Source organism: Neophocaena asiaeorientalis, unplaced genomic scaffold (genome assembly GCF_003031525.2).
Source record: "Neophocaena asiaeorientalis asiaeorientalis breed wild unplaced genomic scaffold, Neophocaena_asiaeorientalis_V1.1 scaffold1097, whole genome shotgun sequence".
Classification (NCBI taxonomy): domain Eukaryota; kingdom Metazoa; phylum Chordata; class Mammalia; order Artiodactyla; family Phocoenidae; genus Neophocaena; species Neophocaena asiaeorientalis.
Genome location: NW_020174697.1, coordinates 211,791 through 231,688, shown reverse-complemented (window position 1 = coordinate 231,688; position 19,898 = coordinate 211,791). Strand labels below are relative to the sequence as shown.

The 19,898-nt window shown below is 35.7% G+C and overlaps 1 protein-coding gene across 3 annotated transcripts in view; it reads left to right on the top strand.

Annotated features, from left to right (window-relative positions):
* SMARCA1 (SNF2 related chromatin remodeling ATPase 1) overlaps positions 1-19,898 on the top strand; it is a 68,209-nt gene that overhangs the window by 37,743 nt on the left and 10,568 nt on the right. For all 3 annotated transcript variants that reach the window (XM_024758970.1, XM_024758974.1, XM_024758973.1), the window contains 6 exons: positions 1,500-1,610; positions 1,871-1,984; positions 10,971-11,093; positions 13,103-13,235; positions 15,784-15,902; positions 16,024-16,236. In XM_024758970.1, coding sequence (XP_024614738.1) covers positions 1,500-1,610; positions 1,871-1,984; positions 10,971-11,093; positions 13,103-13,235; positions 15,784-15,902; positions 16,024-16,236 — 813 coding nt within the window. The remainder of the gene's footprint in view (positions 1-1,499; positions 1,611-1,870; positions 1,985-10,970; positions 11,094-13,102; positions 13,236-15,783; positions 15,903-16,023; positions 16,237-19,898) is intronic.

Sequence of the window (19,898 nt, the reverse complement as noted above, 5' to 3'; positions counted from 1 at the left end):
AACCTAGTGCAAATATTTTCAGTGCTTGATTTGAATATTTTGAGCATGTTGGCTACCTCCCACGTGGTATAACGTTGATTGTTCTCAATAACTCGATTTGATCGCTATCAACTCCAACTGGTCTACCTGATCGTGGAGCATCGTCCAGTGAGAAATCTCCAGCACGACCCTTCACAAACCGCTTTTGACACGTTCGATCAGTCACAGCACCTTCTCCATACACTGCGCAAATCTTTTTTTTTTTGCGTTTCTACCTTTCTTGAAAAATAACGTACAATATGCTGGAAACGTTGCTTTTTTCCTTCCATCTTCAATGTTAAAATGGCTACACAAAAATTCACCAATTTTGATAAGTCTTTTTTTGTTTGAATGCACGCTGATATGACAGCTGTCACATACAGTCTAACAGAATTATTTCAAATGAAGTTAAAGACAAGTAAGTGCTACTAGAGCCATCTTACAGAAAAAACCAAACAAAACTTTTAGCCAGCCCAATAGATTAATGGCCTCTTTTGTGTAAAAGTAGTAGGCTAGGCACTGTGAAATCAAGAAAAATATCTGAACTAGAAAAGCATACCTACAGACTCCAGAACTTTATATTGTCACTTTTGTATATTGACTTTTAAATTGCATTTTCTAGCTGATATTGGGGTAAAGTTTTGTAAGGCTACCAAATCATTGTTCACACCACTTTGGATATTTAATAATAACTTACATTTAACTCTTGGCAGTTTACCTAATGCTTTCACGTCTATGGTCACATTTAATCCTCAGAGTAGGTATTATTATTATTCCCATTTTACAGATGGAGAAAATCATTTCTTCAGAGTTATACAGTTGGTAAAGTGGCAGGACCTGGTTTCAGATTCAGGTCTTTCTGATTCCACTGGCTTTTCCCACAGCTGCCTTACCAAGAGGTCTTATTTTAAAATTTCTCTTGATTTGAAGGGATATGTGGCTGTCATGTTGATATTCATTATTTATGCCTTTCAGCTACTTTCTAATTCATACACTTAACACAGTTACCAGAATCAATATTAGTCTTCCTCCTATATTAGACGCTATTTATTTATTTTGACATAAAATATTAACCAGATTATGCAAATTCTTCTCAATCACTAAGGAAGAGCTAAGTTTCAAACTTACTTAAAAAAAAAAAAGAAAACCATCCTTGCACTTGCACCTAAACTTGGTATACAGTATGAGGTTTTGGAAGTTGGGATGTATAACTGTGACTTATAAAGCAAGTTTTTTTTTTAATTGAAGTATAGTTGATTTACAATATTGTGTTCGTTTCAAGTGTACAGCAAAGTGATTTAGTTATTTCTTTTTCAGATTCTTTTGGGGTGCATGTATCTTTTCCAATTAGAGTTTTACAAAGCAAGTTTTGATTCTTCCTAATGGCTTTGGTTTTCTCACACTTCTACAACCTTGATGTGCTTGATATTTATAAAACAATTTGGAATTATTAAACTCCTCATTCTTGTTTTCATGTATAGCTTGGAATGGTGGAATGGATTGAACCTCCCAAACGAGAACGCAAAGCCAACTATGCGGTGGATGCCTACTTCAGAGAGGCTTTACGTGTTAGTGAGCCAAAGATTCCAAAGGTAAAGCAGTATGAGGCCAGGTTTTATGTCCTACAGTAGAATTCTCTTGTAACGTGGTCTCTGATTCAGATTTACTTATATTAGTGCTAAATCTTAGTCCCTAAATATAACAATACAGAAAAGTACTTGATATGCTCCAGCCATATAAATGGATTCCATTGTATTTATTTTTCTATATATAAAAGAAATAATAAAAGGTAAGTGTGTTCACTTCATGTACTGAAAACAAGTATATATGTAATGCATTTTCTCCCCTGCAGGCTCCACGACCTCCAAAACAGCCAAATATTCAGGATTTTCAGTTTTTCCCACCACGCTTATTTGAGCTCCTCGAAAAGGAAATTCTTTATTATAGGAAGACCATAGGCTATAAGGTAATTTTTCAGTGTTTTGGATTAGCATAATACAATCTTTTAAGCTAATATAATGTATCAAGCTAGACTAGAAAGTGTTCCATTTTAACGTGAGAGAACTTAAGAGTAAGTCAAAATAGTGGTGTTTTTAAAACCAAAGAGGAGGTTTAACTAGAAGCAAAGCATCAAGCTACCCAATCACCAGTAAGATCATCACTAAATGAGATTAGTGGAGAATTATCCAATATTTCAAAATAGTAATACCATTTTAATAATGTTCGTGTTCAGGTGCTCAAAGAATATGTAGAATAAACAATAGGTATGTGTTTAAATAGAAGTGAATGTATAATAGATGACAGGAAATGTTTGATTATTTTCCTCAAAATGACCAAGAAATAGTATTTTTGTGTTTATTGCTCATAGATTGATAGAAGCCCTGTTGGTGGTTAGTGGATTGTGGTCACTTAGGTGTCAAAATAATGATAAACACGACAATGAATTATGGAACTTAAAAATGATGTTTTGGAATTCAAATTTCTTACTTGTATAGGTAGATAAGAACCCGTTTATAGTGAGTGAAATATAATGTTTGTCATACTTACAGCTATCACATTGAGAGATTAAGCATACCAGGTTATTTCTGTATGTTGAAATTGGCTTCGTAGTGAGTGGAAAGGGATGACCAAATAATAGTCAATAGTGTGAACAAAATTATAAAAGTATTAACACTGTTATAATTTTATGAAGATTTATGTTTTATGAATTGGAAGCTGTGTTTTAAAATTTATTTTGTGAACTTTTATCACAAGTGGAACTGTGACCAGTTATTTTGATTAGTAACTGTAATATGCCTAGAAAAGCTCCATATATATATATAAGATATTTAGTTAGTTAATATTTTCGAACTGAGGGAAGAGATATGGGGACATATGTATATGTATAACTGACTCACTTTGTTATAAAGCAGAAACTGACACACCATTGTAAAGCAGTTATACTCTAATAAAGATGTTAAAAAATATTTTGGAACTGAATGAATCTCTAGAGTGTTTCTACTATTTGTCCAAAGTGGGAGCACTGTCATTTGAAATAGAGCAAAAAAGTTTTGCTTGCTATTTATGTACCAAAGTTTAGATATATATAAATAGGGACAAGAAACTTAAGGTGAATATAAGTGGAAATATATATAAATAGGAACAAGAAAGTTAGGGTGAATATAAGTATAAAAATATATAGAGTGGTTAGTTATAATCTGGTTAGGGAAATATGATTAAATTTGAATGTATTTAACCAACAGGACTGGATAAAATCCTTAGGAAGTTGTAGAAGAGTACAGGAATCATGGTTGAACATCGGATCAGGCATAAAACCAGTTTCAAAGAAAGTGAAAACAGCGATATGGTAGAAGAAACAGGCAAGTTATAGGTTTAAAATGTAAAATAAAAATAGTAAAATTAATAAAGTAGTGAATAAGATTTCACGAGGTAAACAAATATATACATGATCCCGCTAAGAATTATTAAACATTTTAGGTTTAGATCATTATTTTCTGTTAACTTTTATTGACTATTATTAGTGAGACTTAAAGGAGAATTAAATTGAAATGTTAGACCTCAGTAATCAACCAAATATCTGTGTAGAGCATCTTATAATTGAATAAATGTTTTACCACATACTTCATTTGATTTCTTAGAAACCCTGCGAGATAGGTGTTATTATCACCTCTATGTAATAGGTGAGGAAACAAGTTCAGTGAGGTTAAATGACTTGTTCAAGGTCAGGCAGCTAACAGAGTTGCCAAGGGTGCTGGTCTCAAACACAGGTTCTGAGCATTCAAATGCTATGCTCTTTCCACTCAGACATTCTGGGCTATTTCTGCATCTGACATAACTCTGCTTCTTTCTGCAGCCCTAAATAAGGACTGTGTTTACAGTGGTTTGACATGTTGTTTGGGAGGTGAGCCAAGTGGTAGTCAAGTAGCAGCAATAAAAAAATCACCTCTGCTAATATAACCGTTTATGCTCCTTCTTTGGAGATACTGAAATTCTGTTCCCTGTGATAATACAGTGCCCACCACATTCTCGCCACAGCTCTGGTTTTAATGTAAATAGTGCCTTTCATTACAGGCAGTTTGTGGTTAAGGGTCAGGGTCTTACATGACAGTTGGGTGGTGGCCAGCTGGAAGGAGATGGAGGAGAGAGGAAACCTTAGAAGAGGGAGGAATGAAGGGACAGCTGCGAAGGGTGATAGGAAGGAGGAAGGTGCGAGAAGAGAGGAAAGGGATGAGTGAGCAGAGGGGAGATGGCACGGCATCCATGCTATGGCACCTTACTGTTTTCTGTTCCTCACCTCCCCCCGGAGAGAAGTGACTGGAGAGGGAGTGTGAGTGAAAGCAGGACTGTTTTTCATTTAATACATATTTATCGAGTGCTCCCCTATGCCAGGTCCTATGTCAAGGTCTGAGGATAAACTGACGAATAAGACACAGTACTCACGTTCTAATGGAGGAGACAGACATTAAGCTGAAAGCACAGCGTAGTGACGTTACTTGTTTTCAGTTCTTACAAAGGGTGCTATGAGGGATCATAACGCGGGTATCTAGTGTGGAGTGGGAGATCAGGGAGGTGGTCCCTAAGGACCACCATTTAAGTTGAGATCAGAGAGATGCACAGGAATTAGCCAAGTGAAGTGTGGGACAGAAGCGTTCAGGTGGGGGAGCCACAGGTACAAAGGTGTTGTGGTAGGAAGGAGGATTGCCCCTTCAGAAACTGAAAGAAGGCCAGTGTTGCTAGGGAGTGGTGAGAAGGAGAATGACTTGAGATGAAACTGGTGGGTTGGTTGAGTTGGATCAAGTGGAGCATTGAACATTAATTATAGGTCATATTAATTAGGTTGAACTTCAGAGCAAAGAAAGCCTTTGAGATGTTTTTAAGGCAGAGGGGTAGGTGGGTGATGGAATAATAACAGCAGATAGTTATTTAGTCCTCACTTGTGTTGCTTACTCTTCTTAGTTGTTGAGAAATGATTAGCTCAGTATTCTCAGAAGAGCCCTGGAACTACATACCCATTTTACAGGTGGGGAAACTGAGGCATACAGAGGTTGAGTAATTTGCCCTGAGTAATTTGCTCAAGGTCAAGCCACTTATAAGAGGTAGAATATGATCAGACTTACATTTTTAAAAATCACTCTGGCTGGGCTTCCCTGGTGGCGCAGTGGTTGAGAGTCCGCCTGCCGATGCAGGGGACGCGGGTTCGTGCCCCGGTCCGGGAAGATCCCACATGCCGCGGAGCAGCTGGGCCCGTGAACCATGGCCGCTGAGCCTGCGCGTCCGGAGCCTGTGCTCCGCAATGGGAGAGGCCACAACAGTGAGAGGCCCGCATACTGCAAAAAAAAAAAAAATCACTCTGGCTGCAACACAGAGAATGGTGAGTTTCTCCAGGGAAACCAGCCAGGAGGCTGCTACAGTGTGAAGATGAAAAGATGGTGGTGGCTGGGAGTGTGGTGGTGGCAGTGGGGGTGGAAGGAGAATCGACCCCCTACCACTCCACTCCTAGCCCCAGGCTCTCCTCAGCCCCATCCTGGATTGCCTTTGTACTGTCTTAAGACTTGCCTTGATCCTCTGTATGCCTACTTAGCTGGGGATTTACAAGAGAAAGAAGAATACATTCTGGATGTTGGTTCTTTCTGAACCTTGTCTCTTCCATTCTTTACCAGGGGCTACAGACCTGAGCTAAGGTGGGTGCTTTAATTGGGTGGGTCTTGTGTTTGAGTACAGTTGTCCCTTGGTATCTGCGGGACATTGGTTCCAGAAGCCCACAAAGATACCACGATCCGTGAATGCTCAAGTCTCATATAAAATGGCGTAGTATTTGCATGTAACCTATGCAAATTCGCCCATGTATTTTACATCATCTCTATATTACTTATAATACCTAATACAATGTGATTGCTATGTAAATAGGTATAAATACAATGTGAATCCTATGTAAATAGTTGCCAGCATGCAGCAGATTTAAGTTTTGCTTTTTGGAACTTTCTGCAATTTTTTCCTCAAATGTTTTTGATCTGAGGTTGCTTGAATCCACACATGCAGAACCCGCGGATACGGAGGGCTGACTGTTTAGACAGATGAGCATGGCATGTTAATCACTTGCAAAAGCTTCCTATAAAGGACGATATGATATTGATAAGTGTTGGGCATATCTTCTCAAGGATTCCTAGCATTGATTTTTTTCCCCCCTACTAAACCTCCAGAAAACTAACCCAAGCCACAGTATGAATGGAACAATAGTTTGTTCTCAGATGAACGGGACTGCTGTAGTGGAGTTTCCTGATATTCTCTACGTAGTTAGGTTCTCAAAAAGGGACTCCTTTCCCTCCTTCTGCTTAAATGATTGTTAGCTCAGGGGAGGGAGGTTTTGTCTGAAGCTGGGGGCATTGTGGTGCATGGTTCCATTTTGTCCATTTTGAGTCCCCACTGTCACATTCTGTAGTGACTTGGAGTGTGGTTAGTGAAGGGCTCAGTAGGCTTGAAGCAGTTGGTAAACAACATTTTTCTTCAGGGCCTGCTTATTCGCATTTTTATTTTCTGTTTTGTTTTTTCCCCTCAGTACTCAGCACAACAAGGTCACAGCAGTATTCCTGATAATAAGATCTGGAATTAAAGAGTTCTGTTTTATTTGAGGCTGAGAGAAGTAGTTGTTTGTTTTGTCCTAACCACTTGGTAGATAGCTGTGCATTATGTGCCAATTTTCCCTGCTGTCTAAGCTCTGACCTTGTTGCAGGTTAGACGTATTCAGAAGCTTCATTGCTCTTGTGACTTAAAGGAGTTACTTAATGCTTTTAATCACTTGCTCACTAAAACCCTTCCATTGGAAGAAGGTGACTCAATTGATACTTCAATTGCAGAAGTTTAAAAATCCAGAGTATCCAAAAGTCCCATTGAGTCTAAGACATGGAGTGAAAGAGTTTTGCCATATTAGAAGCTGAAGAAAGCTGTAGGACATTCTAATATATATCTTCAATAAAAATTCTTTGGGGGGGATATAAACATTTGACAAATGCAGGAAGTTCTATGATCTTTGTGAGTTTCCGTAATGTGTCATTGTGGGCCACCTGTTTTGCTGTGGTAGAATTAAAATACAGTGAGCTGATTTCAGGTTACTACTTTTATTTTGTGTGTTGTCACATTTAATTCAGTATTCCATATTTCTATGAAATGCTTGCTGAAGCTCCTAAGAAACAAGGCCCCCCAAAAAGTTTTTCACTTTTCCATGGAACATAGCTCTTAATCACAAATTCCTTACTATCTGACTAGCAATCCAAATAATAATTGAGCTGTTTCCTTGAAAGATAACTTCTTGTATATTAAGTGTTACTGGGGGTCATCAGTAATATATACAGTATGAGTACTTGAGATACCATCTAGGTATCTGTTTAGTACTGTTGGCCTATAATTCGTCTACTTAATTCTTTTAGAGCACTTTGAAATCACTCTAGGAAGCTAAATGCCGATAAAACCTCATGAGGTAAAAAATGAATACCTTTTAAAAATAATAAATATTAAGAAGGAGATTATTTGTAGGAAGAGATACAGGAATTTAGGAATTACGAGTCATTTCTAATTCTAAAAATTTTAGCAGTTGTTTATTTGAGTAATTTTTAGAACTAAAATTGTAAATGTGGGCTTCCCTGGTGGCGCAGTGGCTGAGAGTCCGCCTGCCGATGCAGGGGACGCGGGTTCGTGCCCTGGTCCGGGAAGATCCCACGTGCTGCGGAGCGGCTGGGCCCATGAGCCATGGCCGCTGAGCCTGTGCGTCCGGAGCCTGTGCTCCGCAACGGGAGAGGCCACAGCAGTGAGAGGCCCGCGTACCGCAAAAAAATTTTTTTAAATTAAAAGAAAAGTAAAATTGTAAATGTAACATTGATGAAGTCATTCTAAAGTTTTGCTGTATTAAAAATATGGGCAGTCGATCCTAAATCTAATGGTATGGTATAATATTCTGATTTTGTCTTTATTAAAGTTCAGGTGGAAAAGTTTTAGTATTGAAGATACCTACATGGGAATAAAAAGTTCATTTTGTGTGGGTATATTATCCATTTTCTGTCATAAAATTAGATGTTTGTGAAATAGTTTGTTAAAGTATGGTTTGTCAGGTATGGAAAGTTTGAAGCATTTTGGTAGAGAAATATCTTAAGATTAAAGAGGTTTTCCTCAATGAAAGTTAAAATTTATGGCCAAAGTAATTTCACCAGCAACTGAAGGGGTCTGTTAAACTTTTAAAGCTATGTCTGTAATTTTTTTCAACATTTTATTATGAAAAATTTCCAAACAGAAAAATGTCAAAATAATTATACAGTGAACACCCATATACACACCACATATATTTTCCAATTTACATTTTACTGTATTTGCTTTATCACCTATTTGTCCATTTCTCCAGCTTTCTATCAAATGGATATCCTTCTTATTTCTTTATGCATTTCAAAGTTGCAGACATAAGTATATTTCACCCGGAAACACTTCAACATGTATATCATTAGCCAGAGTTCAATATTTATTTGATTCTTTTTAAGATAAAAGTTATATACATTGAAATATATAAATCTTGCATGCCATTTGACGGATTTTGACAAATGCATATGCCTATATAACTGAAGCCCCTATAAAAATATAGAAAGTGCCCCTTCCCAGTCAATCCTCATATTCATTCCCCAGACACAACCACTGTTCTGATATTATTTTCATCTATAGATTAGTTTTTTTGTTCTAGAGTTTCACATAAATGGAATCATATATTATGTGTAAGGCTTCTTTCACTTAGCATAGTGTTTTTGAGATTCATCTATGTTGTCCCATTATCAATGGTGCATTCCTTTTTATTGCCGAGTACTATTCCGTTGTAAGGATATACCACAGTTTGCTTATCCAGTCTCTTGTTGACGGGCATCTGGACTGCTTTCTGGGTTTTGGCTCTTGTGAGTAAAGCTGCTATAAACATTCTCCTAAAAGTCTTCGTATAGATATGTTAGGAATGGAATTGCTGGTGTGCCTGTGATTTAAAAGTGGAATTTAGCTATTGAAAAAAGTGATTTTTAAATCATGCATATCACTGGACTACATTTCATTTTTAATTTACACCTTCTTTTCCATTTCCATTTGCTACCATCCTAGGCCAGGTGATCATACGTCATTTCTAGATTACAACAGCTTAGCTGGTTCTCTTGCCTCTAGTTGCTTCCTCACTTCAATCCATCCAGCACAAGGCTTGCAGGTGAAAACAGTACTCCCTTGTTGAAAGATCTCCAATGGCTTGCTGTTGCCTACCGTGTAGTTTCAGAAGGCCCTCTAATTCTGTTTCCCCCTGGCCTTGTTTCTTATCCCGTCTCAACATAAACCTTATATATGCTCCTTCCTGTTTTTGCCTTTACCGTTTTTGCTTTACTGCTCCAGCCTAGAATATTCGTTCTCTCTTCTCCATCTCCCCAAATTCTTATAGTTCTTAGAGTATAGCTCAGAATTCCGCAACTAGGTTGTGAGCTTCTTGTGGGCAAGGACCATGTCCACTATTTTTTATATTCCAGTGAACACCTATCACAGTGCTATGGACAAAATAGACATTTAGTCAATACTTACTAATTTGATTGTCTCGTACTGATGATTATGTACAAATGAATCTGTTTTTCAGTCTGTCTTTTTAATGCCCAGTTAGTAGGTTTTATATTTAAACAACTATTGGATACAATAGTTTTAAAAATACTTATTTTTAAATTACAGTGCTATGGTTGAAACTCTATGAAATGTGTATAACAATTAGAGAAATGTACTCTAGTATGTATTATAATCATGTTTTAGTAAAACCGTGACTATTTGATACCTCTAGAGGATGAGTCATTTATGATAGGTGTGCCTTCCAAACAGTGGAAGGCTTACTGCCAACCCTGCTCTTGCCATGTTTGATGGATGCTATAAAATGTACTATACATGTTATATACCTGCCCTCGTAAATCAACGTGCTGCATTGTCACTGCAGATGCACTTAAAAATGATGTGAGGCTTTGCGCCGAATGACTTAGTTCATCACTCCATACAATGAATGCTGCTTTATACTGCTGAACTGTATGGGTTGTCTAAGTTCCTGGTGACACACTGAGGCCCCTGGGACTACAGTTTTGAGATACAAATGACTGGCTGACTGCTTGCTTACTTGTAGAGCTGAGCTTCTGTCCTCAGTCTTTTGAACTTGAGCTCTCTTCTTCTCAGTTGCCAGTGTATTGCAGCTCTGTATACTATGCAGAGCTGTATAGTATACACTATACCTTCTGTTGCTCACTGCTACTGTAGTTTTTTCCCCTTGACTGCAGGCCCCATCACAGCTATTTGTGTGCTTTGCTTACCCCTTCCCTCTTATATATAGTCTCTATTTTTTTTTTTTTTGCTTCTTCATTATCCTGTCACTCTTTCAGTCTTTGCATTTTATGTGAAGATGCTGTCTCTTTCCATATCCTGGAAGGCAATAAAAGTACTCCTTTCTTTTTGCATGTTGAACTGATTAGAGCATTGGATGCAGTCTTCAGGTGCATTGCCACTTCTCTACCCTGGTCTGTATTGCCAGGTGAATATGGGCTCTTTTTGTACTACCCAACTTTTTGTCTCTGGGCTTGAGATTTTATTGTATAATGTTGGTGTTGGGGATAATGATATTATTATTACCATGTATTACAATATCATAAGGATTTTTTTGTTCCACAGTGTAATTAAGTCTAGAATATAATGTAGCATTTAGCTGTAACTGGTTTTTAACTGTAAAATACCACATGGCACATTTAAGAACAGTTTTACTTTGGTAATATCATGGTAGTAGAAATGTGGAGAGGGTCATGTGTCATTCTGGTATGACTTTATTTTGTTTCCTGCTGAAATAACTCTAAATATTGATATAAGTATGTATACCCTTAATTAATTTTTCTCAACAGTTTACTCATAACACACCTCTTGATTCTTAGGTCCCAAGGAATCCTGATATCCCAAATCCAGCTGTGGCTCAAAGAGAGGAGCAAAAAAAGATTGATGGAGCTGAACCTCTTACACCAGAAGAGACTGAAGAAAAGGAAAAACTTCTCACACAAGTAACATATTTTAAGTGATTGAAATACTTCTAGCCAACGAATAGAAAAAAAGATATTATAAATTACACTTACTTTTTATTGTATGGGCCTGGTACCCTGATTGGACACACCAACACAACTCAGGGCTATTTTGTAAACATAAATTTAGGCCAAATATCCCTATTTTTTAATTCCTTTTATAGAATACACTCTTTTAGAAATACTGAAAAATGTATAAATGCAAAATATAGGTGTCAATTATAAGAAATAAGACATGCATTTTATCAATTATAATAAAGTCAGTTAATCCACATATGAATCCTGATAGACAGTAATTACTAGCATATTCTTGAAAATTTAAATTTATTTTATTGATTGTGAACTGTCCTCTGAAATTATACTCTACTAATCTTTTATTTATGGAATGATTTCGTAATTCTCAAAATGCCTTATATTCTTTCTTGAAAAGAACTTTAATACAACGATGAGAAATTTCTGAAACTATAAAAGGTGCTCATTGTATAGTTAAAAGCTAATAGTTAATAAGTAGGGAACATTTCGATTTGAACAACATATTAATGCTTTCTGGTCATTGTTGCTTTAATGAGTTTTACGAGTGTCATACTTCCAAAATAATCTGTAGAAGATAAAAAGAATCACAGTGCAAAAGATCCTTGGAAAATAGTAAAGAAACGTGTACTGTATGATACCACCTTAGTATAGAAAGTAGCCAGCAAGATTTATTTATTCAACAAATTCTTTTGAACAATATGCAAAGCACAGTGCTAGGAAATTTTCCACATTAATTATTGAAAGATAGTTTTTATATTTATATCTTATTTATTATATAGGTCTTTTCTTTGTTATAACATGTAATTTTATTGAATGAAGTTTTACAAATTACATTCATAATTTTTGAGCCAAATGCCTGGAAGTCATAAAGTTTAGTTTGAAAATGTAATTGCAACTGGTTGAATATTAGGACTTACCACAGAATAAAGTAAAACATTTAAATATTCATGATTTTTTTTCAAAATTTATTTCCTGAGCACAAAAATAAAGTTATGGCCTTAGAATGTTACTTGGCTTGCAGTATATTGCGAATGTACAATATATTGTGAATATACAGTCTCAACTGAGAAATTGCTTTGGTTTGTAATTAGAAACAAAATCAATTTTTTGCCCCTCCTAGTACTTGAAGTCATCTTTAATCACCTTTCTCTACTGCCCTAAATAATTAATCTTTTAAAAAATCATGGGAGTACAAAGGAACAAAATGTGGGGTAATCTAAAATCTTTATCAACTAACACCTAGGGATAGAGTTTTGCTCTGTCAAGGGTATCACATTTATGTGGGTTGCGACTTGAGGAGTGGAAGACAAAAATTTGATCTCGTGACTTCAAATAAATACCAAAGAGACTTAAAACACTGATTGGTCGAACTGTTCTATCTTTTAGGAAAGAAATTGAGCAGGCCCAATAACATTCTGTTTATCGAATCCTATTTATGAATATAATTTTGAACAGAAATTATTTGTTCACAGTAGTTTGGAATGATGTAAAGAGCTACAAAAATTTTTCTTCAGTCTTTTTTTTTCCTTCATGTATTTTTTTGATTTAATGCATACACATTTTTTCTTAATTTACATGGGAATAAGTCTGTGAAAAAAATGAAGTACTGGAATATCCAGGACTTCAGCATTTACATTAGTATTTTAATTTTAATGCATTTGTATTTTAATGTAGTAGGCATCTATAAAATACGGAGTTAAAAACTACACAATATCTTGGAGCTATAAATCAGTTTTTAGTACTTGGAGGGAAGTATATTCTCTTCATGATAGAAAAGCAGTTATTAGTAACACTAACTCAACTTTTGATTCCAACATAAAAAACCTGGAATTTTATAAGAAGGAAAATTTTAAGCCTTTTGAACTGTTTTTAATGTATCATTGTATAGAACTGAATAGAACAATGTTTGGATTGGTTGATTTAACCTCTATTGACGATGCTTAATTTTTTGTTCACAGGGATTCACAAACTGGACTAAGCGAGATTTTAATCAGTTTATTAAAGCTAATGAGAAGTATGGAAGAGATGACATTGATAATATAGCTCGAGAGGTGGAGGGCAAATCTCCTGAGGAGGTCATGGAGTATTCAGGTTTGTATACAACTACAAAAATGGTGTTTAATTGTAACCTTATGCATTTCTTTAGTGTCAATTTAATTTTACCTTTGTTCAGAGACCTTTAGACTTTTATGAATAAACTGTAAGTGAAAGTATAAAATATAATTGTATTTCTATGAAAAGATTATAAGATTTATCAAAACAAATTGCTGTGGTCCCTACTAGTTAGCTAATAGAGCCAAGTATAGCACTGATAAAACAAGGGTAGCTATTGGATGAGCACTGGCAAAATGCCTACTTTCCCACGTCTGGAATTTGATCATCTTCTGGGCAAGTCAAGTCTAAGGCTTCAGTTTCAGTGGATGGAATTAGTGTCTTTCTAGGTTGTTCTTGAAGTAGAGAATTCCTATAAGGTCCTTTTAGATCCTCAAACACTCTCAGGGTTCTAGTTTGCTCCAGGCAAGTTATGTGTGGATTCTGCTAACTCCAGGCAAGCTGGAGTAGATCTGAAAAGACTGCTTGAATAAACCTGTTGATTGGTCCTAGAATCAGTTCCTTCTCTTACTTAGCTGTGTCTTTGGTCTTGACCAGAACTAGATTAGGTGCTGAAGCATATGGAGTTAATATTGATTTCCGTGTCACAGTGCATCCAACCTCAGGCTTCTGAAAAGAAATCTTATTAAAATAGGTAAATATGTCTAGTAAATTTTCTTTATGTAGAAGAACATAGGAAGTTTCTAAAATCCAATTAGATTGAGCTCTCAAATTTAGTCTGAATATCAGCTGTATAGAATCTAGGGCATTTTTTTCCCCATAGAAACAATGTTACAAAGTAGGTTTAGGTTTCTGAGCTAGCCTCTCAAAGCCTATTTAGCCTAACAACTGAAATTCTGCATTTTTGCCATGAAAAATAGTAGGGAGGAAACATTGAAATACTACTAAATAGACCAAAGATTAATATAGATTAGGCACAATTTTTAATTTATTTATAGTACTAATGCTTGAATAAATCCATGTTTAATTAGAGAACGCTTTTTTTTCTTTTGGAAATCTGAAAGGGTCTTCTGGTGATTGCCAGGGACTTGAGAGATGGATTCTATTTGAGTTTTTATTTCGTGTAGTATAACATCAAGTCTACGAACGTCCTTTACTTTGATAACAGTATAACATTACTACTACCCTTAAAATTTATCACGTAAGTGTAGGACATTTGGGGGCTTAAAGAGGGGAAAAATAGAGGAGAGAGAGAAATTTTAGCAGCAAGAGTTGAATGAAAGGAGTATAAAAGGATATGTGCAGAGAGATTTTCTGAAGTAGAATTTTCTTCAAAAGTTAGGAAGGGGGATAGCATCAGTGTGTATGAAATTGCAAGAAAAAAAATGATTTAAAAAGATATCACGTCGGGACTTCCATGGTGGTCCAGTGGCTAAGACTCCGTGCTCTCAGTGCAGGGGGCCTGGGTTCGATCCCTGGTCAGGGAGCTAGATCCCACATGCCGCAACTAAGACCTGGCGCAGCCAAATGAATAAATAAATATTTTTAAAAAGAGCTTATTTAAAAAAAATACCATGTCAGATGTTCCCTCAAATTGACAGCAAGCCAGGTAGCATGACTAGCTCAGGGCAGCTTAATTGGGACCAAGTCAGAGGATGGGGAGATTTGAATGAATTTATGTAGTTGGTTGCAATAAAAGATGAAATGTGTACAGTTGGCTGTTTGTGGTATCTTATACATAGTAGGCGTTTAAATTGTGTTGAATGAATAAGTGAGAGAATGAATAAATGAATGCAGGTGCTTATAAAAATCAGAGTACTGACATTCCTTTCTTGATAGACTCTAAAAATGAAAAAACTTGAGAATGTAGAATATGTCATTAGAGGGCCTCTCACTGAAGTCATAAGATGTGACGTTAATGCAGCCAGATCATTTAGCTCATTTATAAAATTTGGGTGACTTGGCTTTCCTTTTTTTTTTTTTAAAGAGAAAAGGCTATTCCAAGTAAGTTTAAAAAACAAGCTATATGTCACTGGAAATACTGTAAGAATAGTGAGTGGTTCCCAAAGCGAAGTAACAGTTTCAGTAGAAATTGCTGCTTTACAGGAAGTTTGATTGACCTGTTGATAATAGTTTCGTTTTTACTTTTGCTTGCTAGGAAACTATGTTCTCTAAGTTTATATGACCACCCTGTCTTCTGTTTCACTTTATGTGTTTGGTGCCTTCTGTATAATGTTTGAATAAAAGCATAGCTTAAATCAGTATCTGTAGTAATATCTTTTGAAATTCTGGTCATCTGGGATGGATAATTAAAAACTTCGTAATATTTCATGAAAGGAAAATCACTAACCTAAAACCTCCTTGTTGAGGTCTTACTTTTAAATGGAAGGAGGTATTTAATACCGCTCATTTATTACACCTTAGGAGTATTTAATAATTGAACGCATATATACAGATGAATTTGAATCTTAATTATAAACAGTGTAAGTTCACTGTATCCTTTCCTGCTAATTCTTCATTCTACAGTTCCTTGGATTCACTTACTTAAGATGATAGTAAGATGTAAAGTAATAACTCTGTTTTTCAGCTGTATTTTGGGAACGTTGCAATGAATTACAGGACATTGAGAAAATTATGGCTCAAATTGAACGTGGAGAAGCAAGAATTCAACGAAGGATCAGTATCAAGAAAGCCCTGGATGCCAAAGTAGTATATTTCATAATTGTCAAATTACCAATAGATTGTTTTAATTGATTAAATGGTGATTAGCTTTGACTTATTATTATCGCACATTTAGTCAAAAGCACTATTTTGTTTAAATCTACAGATTGCAAGATACAAGGCTCCATTTCATCAGTTACGTATTCAGTATGGAACCAGCAAAGGAAAGAACTATACTGAGGAAGAAGATAGATTCTTGATTTGTATGTTACACAAAATGGGCTTTGATAGAGAAAACGTGTATGAAGAATTAAGACAGTGTGTTCGGAATGCTCCTCAGTTTAGATTTGACTGGTTTATCAAGTCTAGAACCGCCATGGTACGTATTCCTTTCTTACTTATTTCCTCCAACTTTTTCTTTTGAAAAATTTCAAATATCATACATCCTTTGCTTAGATTCTCTAATTCTTAACATTTTGCCACGCTGGCTTTCTCCTCTCACTAGTATATGTGTGTATATACTTATACATACATACATGGCATCTATCTATACATATAGAATCTATATATTGTATTCAGAAATACAGATCTGTGTTTTATATTCGTTAATCTATATACAGATATGTATTTCTGAACCATTTGAAAGTAAGACACAGACATCATGAGTGTTCACCTCTAAATACTTCAGCATTTATCTCCTAAATATAAAAATAATATTATCCTACATGAGCACAGTACCATCATCCTACCTGAAAATGTTAACGTTGATTCAGTAATGTCATCTAGTATACAGTCCATGTACAAAATTTTCCAATTGTCCCGAAAGTGTCTCTCATAGCTGTTTTTTAAAATTGATGAGCCAGTCAGGGTTCACATATTGCACTTGGTTGCGTCTCTTTAGTCTCTTCAGTCTACAACTTTTTGTTTTTCGTGACAATGACTTTTTTAAGGTACCCAGACTCATTTTGTAGAATGCCCAACATGTATCTCATTGTTTGCTCACTGTTAGATTTAGGTTAAGCATTTTCGGCAGGAATGCTGCCTAAGTGATGTGTATTTCTCATTGCATCACATCAGGAGGCTCATTACGTCAGGTCGTCGCATTCTTGGTGATGCTGAGTTTGATTACTTGGTTAATATGGTGACCATCAGAGCTCTTCACTTTAAAGGTAGCTTCCCCTTTGTCATGAGGCAGGTGATACTTGAGACTGTGTGAATACCTTAAGGATTTATTTTTAATGAGAAGGAACTGTTGCCTAAGTAGAGGTTTTTTTTGTTTGTTTGTTTGTTTTGCGGTACGCGGGCCTCTCACTGTTGGGGCCTCTCCCGTTGCGGAGCACAGGCTCCGGACGCGCAGGCCCAGCGGCCATGGCCCACGGGCCCAGCCGCTCTGCGGCATGCGGGATCCTCCCGGACCGGGGCACGAACCCATGTCCCCCGCACCGGCAGGCGGACTCTCAACCACTGCGCCACCAGGGAAGCCCTAAGTAGAGTTTTTATAAGAATATTATGAGACAGAATAATTAAGAAGAGATTTTATTTTAGCTTCATGCAATTTACTGTTACTTTCTAACATGAATTGTGTTCCTGTTAAATCCTAGTGCTGCTTAGCAGTGTTCTTGCTGATATTGAAATAAACGCCACATGTTTTTAATGTTGGCATCGTCAGTCTTTTGTTAGCCGAGGTAATTAAGACAAAAGTAGATTCATACAGCCTAAACATTAAAAGTAACCGGAAACTAACAATCTAAACAGTGAGCATTTTTCTTTAGTTTCTGTCTATAGTAAATGTTTTCTTGGCCAAAAGTTCATAGGGGTGTGAAGCAATGCTGAACATTTTGTTTGACCCATTTTATATTTTCAGTTCAAGTTGAAAAAAGAAAATAAAAATCTGAGTTGCTATATTGAAGATGCTAATTTTGGTGGATGCTTTATTAATATCAGATATTTCTTAAAATTTTAACACAAATTTAGAGGGTTCCTGGATTGTTATTAGAATGTGTCTGTCAAGTTTATGGAATACATAATGCTGGGAGAGGTAGCAAATACTTTGGATCAAGCCAGAATCCAAAAGGAACTAGAGAAATTGGAATGATGGATTGATCGAATCTCCCTTGCAGCATGACAACTGTGGGGATGAATGTAAAGTGCTATACTTGTACAAAAGAATAGGAAGAGGTGTATATGTTAATAAGATACAGTAGGAAGAATTGAGAAAAGAATAAAAAAGATAGGAATTAATCTGTAGCATGAAGGGCTGAGGTTGGATGTAGGGAAGAGTTGTTTGACAGGGTTCTTTGGATGGTTGAAATAGATTACTGAAGAACAGTGTTAATAGCTTTCTGTTAGCTTTGAAAATGAGATTCTATTTTGACAGTCTGAAGACTTTGGCAGTGAGCTAGTTGGCCTTTTAAGGTGCCTTCTAGCTCGGTGCATCTATGACCATGTTTAGCAGAGAACTCCTTTCAAAAGCCATGCATTTAAAACTTTTAGCCATTTGGGGTTTTATGCGTGTAATGATCTAATTTAGAGCGGCATCAGCAGCTTGTAAAAGACAAATGCCCACCTGCATTTGTTGATGAATCATGTTTTCGATCATACATGCCCTTTTATGTGATGGAACATTTGCTGCATTTTGAGTATTATTTCAGTGATAGTTTACTAATTTTTTAAAAGGTTGAGTTTAATGCTGTTTTCAGTTTCTGGAAACATTAAACTAAAGCAGTCGGATGAAACAGATTCAAAAGAGCAAGGAAAATCTTATATTATTTGTAATACGAGCATCACTGTAGAACTACATACATAACCTTATGTCGTTTTCCGTGAAGAAACCCAGTGTATTATTAACAACCACTAGATGTCTCTGAACTCCCTTGTAAAGAATCTTTTCTTCCATCTTTCAACAAAACATTTATCTCTTTCTTTACCAAGAGGTTTAAATATCTAATGTATGTTTTCCAAAGAGTGGATATTAACTACATACGAGATTGAAAAATGAAACTTTTATTTTGTCTGTTAAAAATGAAGACAATTCTGTCCTTAATTATGTTCTGGAAGGTGGAATTTATGATTTGTAAAGAATCTTTAAAAACATATAGTAGTTTCTTTCATACTAAATATTTTAGTCCAGAGTTTTTGTTAACTTTTCTACTATATTATTTCCCTCCTAGTTAATGGATAATTTTTGCTTATATTTCTGGATTTAGAATATAAGTAATATATTTTAAAATATGCATGAATATATTTAGATCATCTTTTTGGAATGTTTCATGATAATAAAAATCATTAGGGAATTAAAGAAATGGATTACTATTATTTCTAGATGATCTCTTTTCCCCTCATTTTAAATAATTGATCTTGTATAGTGAATCACATTCACAGTCTAGGAAGTGAAACTTCCCCCTTAAGAGGCATTTGTGATTTCCAAAATCAAAATAATTTGCTTCATTGAAAAACCCCATCTTAGAAATAGTAGGGGATGTAATTTGATTCATTATATGAGTGTATCACTGTGTTCAAATTAAAATTTTATTAATGATTAAACTTTAAGCTTAGCTTACTAAAGAAGCTATCTTTCAAAACATAATCTTGCTTAAAGATGACTCTTTCCCAGCGACACCAATAAATAGTGTGAAATACTTAGGGGAAAAAAAAGAAACCTTGGTAGTTATATTTTATTCAGAGATCTCAAAGTACTGAATTCATGGCTTCTGACTCAACAGTCTTAAAGTACTTAAAGGCATGAACCTCCACTTCTAAATATGCCGCATTTTGAAAGCCTTCAGCTAAAGGTTGAAAATTTCTTTGAGGCTCTTCTCCATTTAAAAATGCTGGCTATACAAAAGAGAAAATGAGTTTTAGTTCTGTTTCTCTGTGCTAAAAAGACTGTGATTTCTTTCTCTGAGAACTTGTGTGGTCTTTAAGTAAGTAATCAGTCTCTATTGAACTACATAAACAAGTAGGAAGGATATGATCAATTTAGATTTTTAAGCTCAGAGTACATGAATTGCCCTACCATTTTCCTTCTAAGAAAAAAGTGTA